Source organism: Malania oleifera, chromosome 13 (assembly GCF_029873635.1).
Source record: "Malania oleifera isolate guangnan ecotype guangnan chromosome 13, ASM2987363v1, whole genome shotgun sequence".
Classification (NCBI taxonomy): domain Eukaryota; kingdom Viridiplantae; phylum Streptophyta; class Magnoliopsida; order Santalales; family Ximeniaceae; genus Malania; species Malania oleifera.
Genome location: NC_080429.1, coordinates 48848074 through 48859221, shown reverse-complemented (window position 1 = coordinate 48859221; position 11148 = coordinate 48848074). Strand labels below are relative to the sequence as shown.

Genomic DNA, 11148 nt, shown 5'->3' with positions numbered 1-11148 from the left:
TGGGAAGCTATCCTAATTTCACTTTTCAAAACAATTTATATGTATATAATTACACTCAAGATCAATCTCTCAAATAATATTCAATAATAGATTTTGAGACGAAAAACTCTTTGAGAATTAGTAACAAACATATTGATTTACTAAACCTTAATACCAAATTGAATGCACAACAATCGCTAGAATGCCTTTTGAAGATCAATGTAACCTTAACTCAGAACTGACGTATAAGCTTTGAAATCCCAAGCAAGAATTCAACAGTGTGTTCAATGCTCTCCTAAGTTGTGCTAAACTTTCAATACACTTAATCTTATGCCAAAGGTTGGGGCACCAGGGTTTAGAGGTTGATTATATAGGTAAACTTGGTCTTAGGATAAGTCTTAAACTTTGGATCAACTTGATTAAAAAATAGCTCGCGTGTTCTCTCACTAAAGATTAAATTTTTAATCTTCCCGCATGTTGAGATGACTGAGGAGCAGAGCTCAGGCGACTGAAGTTCCTTAAAGTTTCAAAAATTTGAACATGACACAGGATTAGACATTTGAAGTTGGGGTTCAGACTTATGAAGTTGTGGGTTCAGACGACAGAAGTCAAGGTTCATTCTTTTGATGTGCTTCTGCTTGTTTCTGTGTTTCTCCAATAAATCTTTAGACGACTGAACTTAATCTTCGGTCTTCTGAAGAAATTCTTCAGACGACTGAGCTTAAACTTCAATCTTCTGAAGTTGAATCTTCAAACGACTGAGCATACACTTCAGTCTTCTGAAGTTGACACTTCATACTTCTAGGCAAGGACTTTGGTCTTCTGAACATAACACTTTCTCAATTTTTTATTTTAGTTTCAAAAATCTGCTTTGCTCTCTTTCTTTGCTCTTTTATAAAATATTTTCCGGGGTTTTAAAAAATCTCGAAGTTCATAAATATCCCCTAAAGATTTTCGTGAGATGCATGAGTCCTAAGGTCAGTCTAGGGTATATTTTGAGCTTCGAATTAAATCATATGAAATATATAAATACATTCAGTTCTAAATACCCATTCTCATGACGATCTTGAACTTGCCATTTGCATCTGCATTCTTCTACTCTTTTAGTTTCATAGATTGTGCCAAGATGTTATACTTTAATCTTCATGACTTCCATGACTTTCTAGCATTCCGTACATGCTAAATATTGTTCCTGTTCACAATCTCAATGCACAGATCAAATACCAAGTGATTTATCATTATCAAAACAGGATTGAACTCATAGAGTCAATAGTCTTCTCTTTTTTACTCTTCAATTCTTTATGGAATACGCCAAGTTGTATGTGCTTTAAGTCTTTTCTTGGCTTCCATTTCTCCTTTACCTTATGTGTGCTGAATTGTAAACTTGTTCAAACACTAAATGTACATATACGATACAAGTGGTTTGTCATTATCAAAATGAGATCGGACTCAAAAAGTCAACATGAACTGTTTGAGTTTGACGTTGACAACACCCAACTCTAGCAAGACAGGGACGAAAACCAGCAAAACTAAAATTAAATATTGAAGAGGATTAGTCAATTTTAATTTACTAACATAAAAAAGGTGCCCTATGGTTCAATTTGGATGATTTGATGATAGTTATTTACAAGAAAATCTTCAGGTGCTGATTCATGTTGATTTACAATAATATCATCATTTATTTGATGGATTTTAAACAATCTTTTACATTGAATTTACTAAAATATCGGTGAGAATCTGCTTGATGAGTGTATTCAACACACTTTCAGCGATTTACGGTATTCTAAATCCAGTTTTTATCAATTTGCTTTTGTTAATAATTTGCAATTAGGCTATCTTTTAACTGTAAGGACACTTCAAAATTCAAGATTTATTTTGTAATTATTTGGATTATATAATTTGTATACTCAAATTTCATGTTTAGGGAGATATTAGATTTAAATTTATATTAAATTTAAATAAAATATAATATAAAATTATATTAAATTTAAATATAATATAATATAATATAAAATTATATTAAAATTTATTCAAATTGACAAACTACTTCATAATTTCAAATATATACTTTAGGACACGTAAAAAAAATAAATTCCATCAACAGCAATGAGCAATGTGTTCAGGCACATTTTGTGATGTGTGGGTGCTAATACGACGTTGTTTTGGCACTGCGGCGCCAAATGTGTCAGCTTGGATGTTACCAAAGAGGGGCAAATACGCTCCCGGGCAATGACTCAGGTGGCAAGGGCGGGCTCGGGGTGGGCCACTTGCTGGTTTAAGTCCCAGCTTCGATTCCTGCGCGCCCCCCGCGCCCACCCCCCCCCCCCCCCCCCCCCCCGGCGTCCCTCTCTCTCTCTCTCTCACAGCGCGTGTGCACCTGAGAACCTGACCTAAGCTCTCGAATCATCTTGTGGATTTTCAGAGCGTAAAACATTTCCGACATGGGATCCGGGAGTGGTGAAAGCATTCTCAGTGTGCTGCTCCGGAACTTCGATGTTCTTGCCTTGTATGTTCTCTTTCTCCCTTCTCTTGCTTTACCAATTCCCTTCAACAGAGGATTAGATAATGTCATTTGCTTTAATTCCTTCTTAGTTTGCCCCCTCCCTTTCTTACAACGTTTTTCAAGAATTTGACAACCCAATTTGTGATTTTTTCCGCTAATGCTTTGAGTTTTGGATTTGTTTCGCAGGCCTGTGGTCAGTCTTCTTTATCCGCTGTAAGTGGATTTTTCCCCCTTCTTCCTTCCCTTCTTTTGCTTAAACCCCAGATATTCTTTTGGTGTCTGCTTTTGTATGATACTTAATTTCTGATGATGATCCTCAGATTTGGGTGTTTCCTATATTTGATCTTTAGTTGTATGAGTGTGTGAATAGATTGAATTATGATGGGTGTGTGGTTGGGTTTTCTGACAGGTATGCCTCAATTAGGGCAATCGAGACTACGTCTCTCGTGGACCATCAGCAATGGCTCACCTACTGGATTCTGTATTCTATGATTACCCTTTTCGAACTCACCTTTGCCAAAATCATTGAGTGGTAAATTTTGTTTAACTTCGACAATCCCTGGTGACATGGTTTTGAACCGTACACTGGTGAACTATGATTATCTAGACTCTCTTTTTATACTTTTTCCTCGTTTAGAAATTCAAAAAGCTCACATTGTTCTTGATTTTATTTTTAAATGGTTGATGCATGTAAAGAAATAGAAGAGAGAAAGTGTTTGAAAGATTTCTTTGTTTCTCATGATTTTCTTGTAGCTTACATGCAGTATATATAAACACATTTTCAACTGATTTCCTATTTATCAGCAATGTTTAACCATTCTAATTCAAACTTCTATACAGCTATACAATTTGAAGTCCTCAGAATCATATCTCCTCATCCCTAAACTCCAGCAAGTGTTTCGGTATTCATTGACTGCATCATTATCGGTTACAGCAGGATCAATTCTGCTGATCTTCAGCCGTGATTTCAGTTGAAATCACTTGATCTTCTACACGCCCCCTCAATCTGAAGGGGAGATAAGGAACATTTAGAGTTTACTGAAATTTCGAAACTTCTTTGGTGGTAATGGTTTTTTTAGTGCATCTGCTAACTGATCACGACTAGAGATGAACTGAACTAATTGTTTGCGGTAGACTTGATCTCGAACAAAATGAAAGTCGATCTCTATGTGTTTCATTCTTGCATGAAACACAAGATTGGATGTGAGATAAGTGACACCAATATTGTCGCACCAAAGAACTGGTGGTTGTTGAATAGAAATTCCGAGTTTAGTTAGAATTGACTTGATTGACATTAGCTCGGATGTTGTGTTTGTCAGTGCCTTGTATTTAGCCTCAGTGCTGCTACAAGCCCCTTTTGTCTACTGTTTACAGCTCTAGGAGATCAAGTTAGGATCCTAATAAATACAATAAGCACCCACAAGTCTTTTATCGTCCCTGTTTGCTGCCCAATCCAAGTCTGAGAATGCATGAAGTTTGAAGCTTTAGACATTAGCAAGCCTACTGAAACTGAATGTTTAAGATAGCGAAGTATTCGCTTACAACTTGCGAGTGTGATTTAAGAGGATTATGCATAAACTTATTGACTTTGATACTGCAAAAGCCAAATCAGGCCGTGTAAATGCAAGGTATTGCATGCCGTCGACAATACTTTTGTGAAGGCTTGCATCAGAACACGATTTGTCTATCGAAGTGAGATTGCAAGTGGAAACCATCAAGCTACTACATGGTTTTTCCTGATCCATGTTGCTCTTTTTGAGCAAATCCCACTCTATGTTTGCGCTGAATAAGATAAAAACCTTCTTTGCATCTAAGTGCTTCTACACCAAGGAAAAAGTTAAGAGGGCCCAATTCTTTGATAGCAAATGCTTCCTTTAAGTAATGAATTACTCGATTGATAGTAGCCGAACTTGATCCAGTGATTAATATGTCATCCATATATATTAAAACATAAACAGTTGTTGTTTTTGTTTTAAGAACAAATAGTGAAGTATTAGCTTTGCTTTCATGGAAGTGTAATGACTTTAGCTTGTCTGAAAGTTTAGAAAACCAAGCTCGGGGAGCTTTTCGCAAACCATATGGTGATTTATGTAACTTATTGACATGACTTGGAAATTGAGGATGAATGTACCCTTGTTTTGAGTCATAAAAATTTCTTCTTCAAGATCACCGTGCAAAAATGCATTTTGCATATCAGTTTGTTGAATGGGCTAATCATGAGAAATTACAATTGAAAGAACCAATCTAATTGTGGCATGCTTAATAATTGGGATAAATGTTTTTGAAAAATCAATTCCTTCTTGTTGATGGAAGCCTTTGGCGACTAGTCGAGCTTTATGACGCTCAATAGTCCTGTTAGCTTTTCTTTTAATTCGGTAAACCAATGACATCGCACAATATTTGTACCTGGCGAGTGTGGAACAAAGGACCAAGTACCATTTTGCAGCAATACATTAAATTCTTTGTTCATAGCTTCTCGCCAAAGAATTGATTTTGATGCTTCAGTATAAGAGCTTGGTTCTACGGTTGTGATGGATCTTTCGGCTAGCAATGCTCGAGGTAGTAGATGCCTAACATAGTCATCTGATTGCTTGCGAGGTTTGTGAATATTGTTCTTTGATCTTGTTGTCACAGGATGACTGTTTGTCACAAGACTTGAAACACTACTATGAATGGCAAAACCGAGGGGAGTTCTATGATTTGAAGTTGATTTGTAGTAGCTTGTGGATTGATATCCCCATCTAGACATGTAGAAAGAGACAAGCAAAGTGCAGCTGTTGTTCTAATAGAAATATGGTTACATTGCAAATCTGTGGAACTAGAGGAGGTGAGACATTGATATTGAGAGGAAGGGGAACAGATTGCAGCTGAGAGGGGTTGGAAGTATTTTCTTTGGTGTATGGTAATAGCGTCTCATCGAAAACCACATGTCGTGAGACATAAATCTTGCCAGTAGAAAGATCAAGGCAGCTGTACCCCTTGATGACAGAGACTATAGCCAATGAATATGCATGTTTTTGAGCCGAAATTGAGTTTGTTTGTATTGTAGGATCTTAGGTTAGGCCAACATGCACAACCAAAAACACTCATAAAAGAGAAATCAGGCATGCGGTTGTATAGAATTTCATAGGTAGATTTTTGCTTCAAAACTGGTGTTGATAGTCTATTAATAACAAATGTAGCTGTTTGAAAAACATCTTCCTAGTAAAGCATTGGTAAGTTTGAGTGTGCTAACATGCTTAATCCAACTTCAACAATGTGTCGATGTTTACGCTCAATAAAACCATTTTGTTGATGAGTATATGGGCATGCTAGTCGATGATTAATTCCAGTGTGTGTAAAATAAGTGTTCAAGCGTCAAAATTCTCCATCCCAGTCAGACTGGACGGATTTTATTTTTCGTTCAAAGTGTTTTTCAACGTAGGCTTGAAACTAAAGAAAGATTGATTCAACTTCGAATTTGAATTTCATTGGAAATAACTAAACAACAAACTTTGAATAATCATCAAGAAAACTAATAATATTTGGCACTAGTGGTAGAAGCCATGGATGCTGGTCCCCACACATCGCTAAAAATTAAATTTAGACGATATGAAGAAACATGAGTAGAGTACTTAAATGGCAAGTCATGGCTTTTGGCCATCTGACATTCAAGGCACACAAAGTGCTTTTTATTGCTTTCTACTGGAAAATCGATGCATGAAAGAACTTTGTTGGCAACGGGTGTGGATGCATGTCCAACTCGACGATGCCATTCACGAAGAGAGACACGTACAGTTGAGAGAGCCTGTGGACAGCATGATTTGGATGTAAATTGATAGAGTCCATCACTGAGATTTGAGCCTGCATCATTATCGGTTACAGCAGGATCAATTCTCCTGATCTTCAGCAGTGATTTCAGTTGAAATCACTTGATCTTCTACAATGCATATACTTATAAGTATGCTACATTGTTCTTGTGGTGATTTTAGTTTGAATGCCGCATCCACATGGATAGGTTCTGCTAGAGCAATTTGTTAAGTTATGGAAAATTTTTTGCAGTCTTGTTGACTGTTTTTTTTTTCTGTGCGCAAATGATTACTATTTCGAAAGTCCATGAGTTCATCAAGTGACTCAATAAAATAATTGATTGTTTTCTTATAAATTAAATATTTGGGTAAATGTTGTATTAATTTATTGTTATTCAGAAGGCAAGGCTTGTGTTATCTATAACTTTTGATGTTGGGAGCAGCTGTAAGAACAAATTTCACAGAAGGAATTATTTGACCTTTTAATTGTGATGATATTGCTCATTTCTAATTATTTGCTCGTCTTGATTGCTATATAAAAAGGGTTAATATTGCCCTCTTTTTTTTTTTCTTTTTTTTTTTCGGTTGAGGTTTACCAAAAATATTTAGGGTACCATCAGTTGTGAAAATAGTTTTTTTTTTGTCTTTTATTTTTTGTAAAGAATTTAAAAAATGCTAACTAGTTTTTCCATCATTTGTATGGGAAAGTTACAAATGAATGAATAAACATTTGCAAACTTTTCTATACAAATTTTAGAAAATTGGAAAACAATGTGACTTTTTTTAAGTTCTTTTGGAAACTGAGTGTTAGCTTTACCGTGATCCCAAGAGGGAGGGTGAATTGGTATTTTTAAATTTTAATCCCTAGGTTAATCTCCTAACACCAGTATATTCACAACCCTATGGTCAATCTAGTGCAGGTAAAGTAAATGTTTACCATAAAGTAAATAAAACGATTTAATCAAACACATGCACCAAAAAGTAGTAAGGTAAGAGTGACACACAGAGATGTTATCGAGGTTCGGCCAATTGCTTACGTCCCCGCCTTGGCTAACAAGCACAAGGATTATCACTGTCACATGCTCACTTAAACAGGTGGAGCGGCACCTATACAAACCAGATCAATTAGTACAGGGCTGACCTCAACCTTTACACCAATCCTTACCAGTTTCGATTACTGCCCCCTCAGGCCACGCCTGGAAATACTCAGATTTTACAATCAAATGGTACAATAGAAAAGTACTTTCACGTAAAGCAAATTTGTACCCAAATGCGTTCAATCACAAACACCACAAATGATTTAATATGTAAGCTCAGTGTGATCTTATATTTCAACTCTCAAATATGTTTGCTATCAGTGTAATGAGTGCGTGAGAGTATCAACAAACAATATTTGTATCTTAAGATATTCAAATAACCATGTTCACACAAAGATGTCAAGTAGCCTTAAAAATATCAATGAGCAGGATATTTCAATCACGTGAATATTTATATGCTTGGTTTGCAAAAGATGTGTAATCTTTGTATTCAACAAATAATATGTGAGTGTATAAATATTTCAACAAAGATCACTAACACAAACACAAATATCTTTTCACAAAATATATAGATCTAAATCACACAAGATATTTGAAAGTGTTTTTGAAAATGTTTTTGTAATCCAAAAACAAATACAATCTTCTCAAGATGTTGTAATGAAAGTGCAATCTTAGAAGATCAAATAAAGTCTTCTTAAGATGAACTTATCAGCAAAGTCCCCTAAGAATCCTTAAGTTTGGTTCTCAAGAAAATTGTGTCAATCAAATGGAACAAGGAGAGCAAACCTTTCCAAGCAAACACTCAATCGACTTACAGAAGGTTTAGACAATAGTGGCAGGTAAGTATGAGTGAATAGATATTCAAAGTCGCAAGATAGGAAGCTTTGGAGAAATTTTCTTAATCGTATATTTTGAATCTGTAGATAATGTCTCCAAATAAAAAGTATATATAGGGATACCATAAATGATGCTCGCTGGGGACACGGTTGGTATTCTTAGAAGAGAATAATACCGTTTTAGGAAATTAAAATAGTTAAATATGGTACCTTTTCAAAATAACCCAAGAGCACCGGTCGACTAGAAACATTCTCGGTCGACCCAAGTTAAAAAGGTTCGGTCGACTAGGTCAAAAATGAACTTCAGAGTCGGTCGACCAGATTAGTATGTCCAAGGCGATTTTTCAAAATCAGCACGGTTCGGTCGACCATGGCAAAAATGAACTAAGGGCTCGGTCGACCGAAAAGAGGCAATTTTTCAATTCTCCGAAGTTCGGTCGACCACAACTAGAATGAACTAGATTGGTCGGTCAACCAGACCGTTGGATCCTACCCGTGAGAATTCGGTCGACCAAGTTGGTATAATACAAATTATGCTCGGTTGACCAGGAAGTCAAAGTGTTGACTTCAAGATGGTTCGGTCGACTGGGGTCAAATGAGCTTCAGAGGCTCGGTTGACCGGACTGTGGTCAACCTGTTGACCTAGACCAGATTCGGTCAACCAGGGGAAAAATGACCTTTATAGATTGATCGACCGAAAGTGCAAAACTTGTGCATTTCGGTCCTTTTTCAAGCAAGCAATCACCCAAATCAAATGATCAATTATATGTATGCATAAGTGAGTGTCCTAGGGTCATTTTAGGCCTTTTTGAGTGCACCGAAAAAATCCGGTGTCTGTTGACCGAAGGGTGTTCCTTAAGGTCTTTCTATGGTCATTTGATTTTGAGCTTACGTATTAGATCATGCATGTGATGTGTGTGATTATTACATACCGAAAAACCCTAATTACTATTACAGACCCTTTACGTGAATGAAATATATTGCAACATAAGAAATTGGGTCTTCAATAGAAATTTGGTCATCAAGCTTCACTTTCTCCATGTGCATTATGATCTGTCAATTTAAATTCCTACACAAAATCTCAAACACTTATTAGATACAATGAGTATTTGTCATGATTAAAACCGGGCGTGACCTATAAGGTCAACACTGAGAATGGAAAATAAAACTATATTTTGCAACTAAACTAGCCTTTCTTTTTTCTGTCAAAAATATCATGAAAAAATATTGTTGACAAGATTATACTCAAAATAATGTACTTTATAGTGCAAATGTTTTGCATGTTCAATTGCACCTGCCCTTCACAAGTTGACATTAATGCAGTGGAAATTGATAAAAACTTAGGCTCTTTGTAAATATTTTCTCCGGTTTGGCAGGATCCCAATTTGGCCATATGTGAAGCTGATACTGCTCTGCTGGTTGGTCATGCCATACTTCAGTGGTGCTGCATTCGTCTATAAGCATTTTGTCAACCCACAGACGGTTAATATTTGGTATTTTCCAAAGAAGAAGAATGTATTCAGGAAGCAAGATGACATTCGAATTGCTGCTGACATTCTAACTGCTGCTGAGAAATATATTGAAGAAAATGGAACAGAAGCGTTCAAGACGCTTCTCAGCAAGGTTGGTACAACCTATTTGCATTTAATTACTTTTAAAATAACGTGTCCACACGTGTCTCTCAGAATTATAATAATCTAGAATTTTGTGAAAACTTAAAAAAAGAAAAGAAAAGAAAATCTTTTGATTAAGGGAGTGAAATCTTCTCATGCATTATATAAATTCAATGGTTTATCTAATGGCCATTTTCATGTATATCTTGCTTTGCCGGCTGAATCAGTTGATAGGGAAGAGCAGTATAGAAGGAGCAGCAATTACATGGTTTTTGAGGATCATAGATATTGAGCCTTGTTGATCCCCACATGTTTTTGCCAATACCTAGTTGCTTGTGTTCAGGCTACACCTACGAGTTGTAGCTAGGGTTGTTGCTGTGGTTTATACTTAGTTTCTGTAAGACATAGGGTCTGGTTGATGGATAGAAACTGCTATGATATTACAGCCTGTAATTATTGTGGTTTTCCAATCTTTCCTTCTTTCTTTTTATCCATGCACAATAAGAACTGTAAGACTGTTAATTGTTAAAAATGTTTAAATTGTGTTATTTAATGGTATTGGATCTATAGAACCAACTGAAAAATTAGATGCATGGGGTATCAGTCCTCGTAAATAATTTGTTGCTTAAGCTGGAGCTTATTTTATCACTGATTTGAGGTGCCTTAATTCAAGTATTTATGATTTGACAGAAGGCATTCCCCCTAGCAGTTCCAACTTTGTGAAAATCTGGCTTTCAGATATGTTACCCTTACTCTTAAGATTCTTATAATTCTTATTGTGTGGATTGTTTTCATCAGCCTTGAACACTGCACTGAGCTCGTGGTTAAGCACGTCATCGTTTTTGAGATCGTAAAACAGATGCCTGACCACTGAAACGTGGGTTCCCCATGCAGTTTCTGTATTGGCACCATGATTGTCTTCTACTTTGCAATGCAACAGAGAGAGATTCAAATTGCATGCCTGGATTATAGACCATTTTATTGTGCAGCTAATGGCTTCTATTCATTTTAATTTTTGTTTTGTTTTGTTTGGTTTGGTTTGGTTTGTAATTAATCATGTTGGGATTGATGTCATGTCTATGCAACCAATTATTCGTTCAACATATTGTACTGTTTTCTTGAGTTGTGGTTCATATTCAGTAATTGCTTGAAGTCTGTGAGCGAGGGGTTTTGAGCATGGCTGGCTGGCCCCCAAGCACTCCACACAAAACCTCCCTAATACGATAGTGCCTTAACGCGTGCAAGAGAGTAAAGCCCTCCATGGTATGACACTGTATCTTAGGCATGGTATTAATATATTATTGTATAGATATTTTGTAATTTTTATATGGGTACACATACTTGTAAAGGATGATTGAAACTCTAATGCGTTATTTCCTTGACAATATGGTG

General features: G+C 36.2%; 1 protein-coding gene across 4 annotated transcripts; it reads left to right on the top strand.

Annotated features, from left to right (window-relative positions):
* Positions 1–2203: 2203 nt before the first annotated feature.
* Positions 2204–10859, top strand: LOC131146176 (HVA22-like protein a). Of its 4 annotated transcripts, none has more exons than XM_058095560.1 (5): positions 2204–2485; positions 2669–2695; positions 2892–3014; positions 9520–9766; positions 10555–10859. In XM_058095560.1, the coding sequence occupies exons 1-5, from the start codon at positions 2421–2423 to the stop codon at positions 10558–10560; spliced, it is 468 nt and encodes a 155-aa protein (XP_057951543.1). In that variant the 5' UTR covers positions 2204–2420; the 3' UTR covers positions 10561–10859. The 4 variants fall into 4 exon arrangements, with proteins under 4 accessions (XP_057951543.1, XP_057951542.1, XP_057951541.1 ...); XM_058095559.1 differs by having other exon boundaries at positions 2304–2485; positions 10447–10859; XM_058095558.1 differs by having other exon boundaries at positions 2304–2485; positions 9984–10859.
* The last annotated feature ends 289 nt before the right edge of the window (positions 10860–11148 follow it).

Excerpts from the sequence above, each read along its gene's own strand:
- LOC131146176 (XM_058095558.1), top strand. The coding sequence starts at position 2,421 with ATGGGATCCGGGAGTGGTGAAAGCATTCTCAGTGTGCTGCTCCGGAAC. Across the intron at positions 2,486-2,668 it reads AACTTCGATGTTCTTGCCTT|GCCTGTGGTCAGTCTTCTTT; the intron begins GTATGTTCTCTT and ends TTTGTTTCGCAG. Across the intron at positions 3,015-9,519 it reads TTTGCCAAAATCATTGAGTG|GATCCCAATTTGGCCATATG; the intron begins GTAAATTTTGTT and ends CCGGTTTGGCAG.